Source organism: Anarhichas minor, unplaced genomic scaffold (assembly GCF_050575085.1).
Source record: "Anarhichas minor isolate MPS153535 unplaced genomic scaffold, ASM5057508v1 ptg000040l, whole genome shotgun sequence".
Taxonomy (NCBI): Eukaryota; Metazoa; Chordata; class Actinopteri; order Perciformes; family Anarhichadidae; genus Anarhichas; species Anarhichas minor.
In genome coordinates this window covers 12,370,102-12,375,490 of record NW_027466486.1, presented here as the reverse complement: position 1 = coordinate 12,375,490, position 5,389 = coordinate 12,370,102, and the positions used below count along the sequence as shown (strand labels likewise).

General features: G+C 43.1%; 1 protein-coding gene across 1 annotated transcript; it reads left to right on the top strand.

The window, feature by feature from the left end:
• The first annotated feature begins 755 nt into the window (after positions 1-755).
• On the top strand, positions 756-4,397 carry pax1a (paired box 1a). Its single transcript, XM_076108122.1, has 4 exons — positions 756-1,410; positions 2,396-2,529; positions 3,080-3,296; positions 3,863-4,397. The coding sequence occupies exons 1-4, from the start codon at positions 756-758 to the stop codon at positions 3,964-3,966; spliced, it is 1,110 nt and encodes a 369-aa protein (XP_075964237.1). The 3' UTR covers positions 3,967-4,397.
• The last annotated feature ends 992 nt before the right edge of the window (positions 4,398-5,389 follow it).

Genomic DNA, 5,389 nt, shown 5'->3' with positions numbered 1-5,389 from the left:
CTGCTTTCGCTCGGACGCATTCAGCCATTCGAAGGGGCGCCTATATTTCCCGGCACCTCGAAACATATAGGCAAATGGGTAAGCCCGCGTAACCATCGGCATGCTTCACTGGCAGGGACCTTATTCAAGCGTATCAAGACTCACTACGCCTGCGTACAGACAATAATAAGCATTTGTTTTACCTTTTGTAATTTTTTTCCCTTCAAGTTCAGATAATGAGAAATAGAAGAGTGTTTCTTTTCGACGACAGTATGTCAAGTTTAAATCGTGGGGGATTTTTCCAGCTCTATCAAGGCAGGCAATGTTTAAGGCTTTAAATCTTAAATGGAACCACACCGCCAATTACCCCATGACTAGTGTGTCTCTGAAGAGCTCTCGAGTGTCAATTCCTCATGCTCGCCATTTTTTATGTTGCGGGTGGTTTTTTTGTTGTAGTTGTTGTGTACTCGGGGATGGCGGAGGGGGAACTAATATAGTCAAATAGTGTACACACTTTTGTTGGTTACCAACCAGAGGTTACCAGTAGGCTGACACATGTTAACGTCACTTTATGGTGTAAATTGCAGGAGCTGGCCTGTGTCAAACTGATACAGGATGCGCATTTTAAAGTTGCTTCCTAATAATAAATAGACATAATTATTTTATGAAATTACATTGTGTGGCAGAGTAGGAAAAGTCCATTACAATGACAACATGAGGCTATTTTATTTCCTTGTCAGGAATGCATGTATAGGTACTCACTTCATGCTGCGTAAATGTGTGCCTTGTGTCTCTATTCTCCTGCAGAGCAAAACTATGGAGAGGTGAACCAGTTGGGCGGCGTGTTCGTCAATGGGCGACCCCTGCCCAACGCCATACGGTTGAGAATAGTGGAGCTGGCTCAGCTCGGGATCAGACCCTGCGACATCAGCCGGCAACTCCGAGTCTCGCACGGCTGCGTGAGCAAGATTTTGGCGAGGTACAACGAGACCGGCTCCATCTTACCCGGAGCCATCGGTGGGAGCAAACCACGGGTCACGACGCCTAACGTGGTGAAAAACATTAGGGAATACAAACAAGGCGACCCCGGGATCTTTGCCTGGGAGATCCGGGACAGGCTTTTAGCAGATGGAGTTTGTGACAAGTATAACGTCCCGTCGGTCAGCTCGATCAGCAGGATTTTACGCAACAAGATTGGAAATCTCTCCCAGCCCAACCAGTATGAGAGCAGTAAGCAAGCCTCCGCGCAGGCCGGGCTCTCCTACAACCACATATACCCGTATTCCTACCCCAACATGTCCCCCACTGGCACTAAAATGGGCAGCCCTGGAGTACCGATGACGGCTGGACATATGAGCATATCCAGGGCCTGGCCCTCTGCACACACCGTCAGCAACATCCTCGGTATACGAGCCTTCATGGATCCTGCAGGTGAGGAAAACAAACACTCTCTGCTCTGTGAGAAATCTCAGGACTCTGCGTCTCTGGACCATGAGCCGTACAACTCTCTCTGTCCTCAAATCAGAGCTTAATAAACGAGTGCAGCTGGTTATTGTGTTATTCAGCATGGTGAATTGCCACATCACTCCGTACAACCTGTTGTGGACACGGGCAGGACAATGTGTCCATTACAATTTGCACAGGCCTCCGTTTCACCATTTAGCCAAAAAGCAGTAAGGCCACTTACAATAGGCCTTTTCATGGGATGATGCATTTGCAAACACCTTGCTCACCTGCTCTATCCCCCCCCCAATCCCCCAAGTAGGCCTAGTCACTACAGGCGTTTTGTCTGTCTCTTTCTGGTCCTGCAGTTCAACATAGTAGTCAGTGTTTTCATCCAGCGTTTAGTTGCCTGGTCCAGTGTGTTTTTTGTGTGTCATAGTGTCCTATATAATTTAAACAAATTGTCTGTCAAATTCTATATTTGTAGCTCCTTTTTCACATTGAAAAAGATATTACTACTTATACAATAATGTTGCAAATATATGATAACATGTAGGGTTTTATTAGGTACAATAAACCTAAACAATTATTAATATAATTTATTTAAAAAGAGAACGTTATTTATAATTATCTGATAATGTTGTTTCCTTTCAGCTGTATCGTTTTGTGTGTGTCTTTAACGTGTAATCAGAAAACAGGTCTTATTTTATTATACACGCGTATTACAAACATTTGTAATATACATGATATTTTTTATATTTAATTCTATCATTGTTTGATTGAACCTGACTTCAGAACGGCCTGCTGTTTTGAAAATGAAACTTATTTTAAAGCCCAGACAGGTTCATGCGGAAAGCATTTTAAATGTCTAATTCACGTCATTTATCAAAAACTAAATGAGACTGCTTTTTTGTTCTGTGGCAATTCTACCTTTTATACATGTTTGACATGAAGTTACATGTTTCTAAATCAGCCATTGCTGGGATGGAGGGATATCCACCAAAAATGGAAGAGTGGAGTAGCGTCAACAGAGCCGCTTTCCCCGGGGCACACACGGTCAACGGGATCGACAAATCGGCAATCGACGCCGACATAAAATACGCTCAGGTAAATGGATGTCTGCACATGTGTAGCCCGCAGCCTGTGACCTTTCTAAACCAAATGTGCGCACTCTGTATCGCTACAATAGCGCCATTTTCTTTTCTTTGCATAAACAGTCCAAATGTATCGTGCCAAAATGGGCAGGGGCCTTTAGCAAATTAGTGCTCTCGCTGCATAGGCCTGTGGCAGAGCTGTGAAAAGTTTCCATATCAGGGACCGTCAGATAGAGTCATATAAGGCAACAGACCTCTCTGCTTGATAATATTTCACCCCTGAGACTCTAAAGAGTTGTGTGACTGTTGATTAAGTGTTCTGTTTTAGGACGGAGACCGACAGTCTCTGCATTCATGATCCAATTAGTCTTATTTATGGTGAATTACATTGTAGTGAATGTAGTCTATTCTTCAATTTGCTCCCCTCTCCCTGTAAACCACTCCGTTTAGAGAAGCACTGCTGGAGGCCACATGCCGCTGTCATATAGCCTACAATTATAAGCGCTGTGCGTTTGAGGTTTTGTTGTGCTTACTTTGTCTGCCTGTCTTATGTTTGCCTGCAGCCCTCCTCGACACTGTCCAGTTATGTCTCGGCGTGTGCTTACTCTCCCACCAACCAGTACGGGGTGTACAGTGGGCCAGCAGGCGGCTACGTGGCCCCGGGCCACCACCACTGGCAGCCGCAGAGCCCGGTTCTGTCCCACCCGGGCGGTGGGATGACTAGCATGCATGCAGGGGAGATCCACTCGCCGATGAGCTTCAAGCATCAGGCAAGAGAGGGTACGTATGGAGGGAGGGAGGGAGGGAGGGAGGGGGGGAGGGGGGGGGGGGGGGGGTAGCACAGTTTAATATGAAAACCGGGGACAGATGTGTCTAATACTAACAAATTAAAAACAACTCTGGGATGCAGTTGCTTTAAATTACAACAGAGGTTTTACTGTGCAATGTGGATATTATATTGTTTGATTTTAAATATATTATTAGAGTTTCTTTATATCCGCAGAGGAGCGTATATTCCCTGGGCCTCCCCACTGCCTTTCTCGTGCACACTCACTTTCGCAATAAGCAATGACCCAAACAAGTGTAAACATTTACCAAATCCCAAATGAAGCGTAATTATATGTCAATTATTAAATATTGACCTTCCAGACTTGGCCTGCAGGTGGGCCGATAACATTTAACACGCACACAAAAAAAAAGAAGAGATACTGCTTCCTAAGTATGCGTTTCTGAATATCGCTTTAGAGTATATTTGAGCTGATTAGAAACTAACTTGTACGTGAAATAATTCCCGTTTAATGCATATATCTCGCGGGGTAAATAACTTGAATTTCTTATTTGTGCAGGAGACAGAAAACCGCCCAATCCCCTGAGCAAGCAGCAGCAGCAGCTGCAACATGAAGACTTGAACAGTGTGCATGGACTCAATCTCCCTACCTCATCATCATAACCAGGACTTATACCACCTTAATTACCAGACCCAAATTAACTGAACTCATTTCTACGACTCCAACAGTAAGTCTGAACACTAACGGCTTGTTTCCCCGAGTGTTTGCAGCTCACAGTCATACACACAGGCCCATTCACATGCAATATGAATACAGTAGCTTTATCGGCCTTAGTGGCCAAATGAATGTAAGCTTTCATGGATGTATCGGTGTTGCCCCTCTAATATTTTCCTCAATTGAAATGTTGCGAGACTGTATTCTCTTATGGAGACTGCAGGATTGAAAAAAAAAAAAAATGTTGTCACTGTCATTGAAGTTTTATTATAAAAACCCAAGGGCTATTCTGTAATCCGCCATATATTATATTACCTTAATTTGTGGCTATGATATCGAGTTCCACACTGACTCAACCATGTGAGCAAAGAGATAAATTGTCTAAATGTAAAATATTTGCCAAAGCTTTAATTATATATTTTTATAATTCCATTGTAAATATTCAACAAATAAAGGCTTTCTTAAATGCCATGTTTTGTGGTAGTTGATATTGTTTTCGGCGTGGATCCATGAATGTATTGTTTGGTTCATCTGACGGCATATGAGTCATGGATGTGCAGTGTTGATTATATCAGTTTATAGACAAAAGAGGAAACTGAAGTTGCCCTAAACATTTTAGCTTAAAATTTCTGTAACTCCCAAAAGGGATTTTTTGGTAATCTCTTAAATGTTTTTCACCACCTATTTATTTCATCGCAGTTTTTCCAACTGGAGGTGAACGAAAGATGACTTTCTCTGAATGAAAGTACGATCTCGATCCTCTGCGCCTATAAATGGCATGAAATATATTTTTGATCAATCATATAATATGCGAATAACCAAACTTGCTGCAAAACGCATCATCCATCCGTCGGCACGGGAATTGAATTGGGTCGTTGCACCATGGGAAGAAGTAATTTCGTGACTCAGGTGTAACTCCTCTGCAGACCGGGCGCCTCTGCTGATGCTATCTCTCTGATATGATGCCTGCCACGATGGAAATCGGAGACCACCTGCTTATGCACGTTTTTGACCGGTGTCAGTCAAAATCCACCCACATGCAGCCTCGAATATGTTTTTCCAGTATACAAAAGAGGAGAATTGGGCCCCAGTGTCCGTACAGGCCTCCAGGCTCTGCTCCGTCTCTAATAGGTTCATTGCTGCGGCCTGTTTGCGTTACCGAAAAGCCTCCGCACAGCTTTTAATAGACTACTCGTCACTGAATGCGACCATGCCTTTATGTTTAAAATATTTATGATATTCGCTTTTTATGGTAGTACATATAATCTATTAAACGATGCTTTAGTAAAATAATTACTACCATAAATAGTAATTCACAGTTTTGTGTGATCCAGAGAGGTTTTAGTATATATGGCATTATATCATCAGTAT

What these genes read in the sequence shown, in the direction of transcription:
- pax1a (XM_076108122.1), top strand. Translation starts at nt 756, where the DNA reads ATGTGTGCCTTGTGTCTCTATTCTCCTGCAGAGCAAAACTATGGAGAG. An exon ending in AGCCTTCATGGATCCTGCAG is followed by an intron (nt 1,411 to 2,395) that starts GTGAGGAAAACA and finishes TTTCTAAATCAG; the next exon opens with CCATTGCTGGGATGGAGGGA. An exon ending in CCGACATAAAATACGCTCAG is followed by an intron (nt 2,530 to 3,079) that starts GTAAATGGATGT and finishes GTTTGCCTGCAG; the next exon opens with CCCTCCTCGACACTGTCCAG.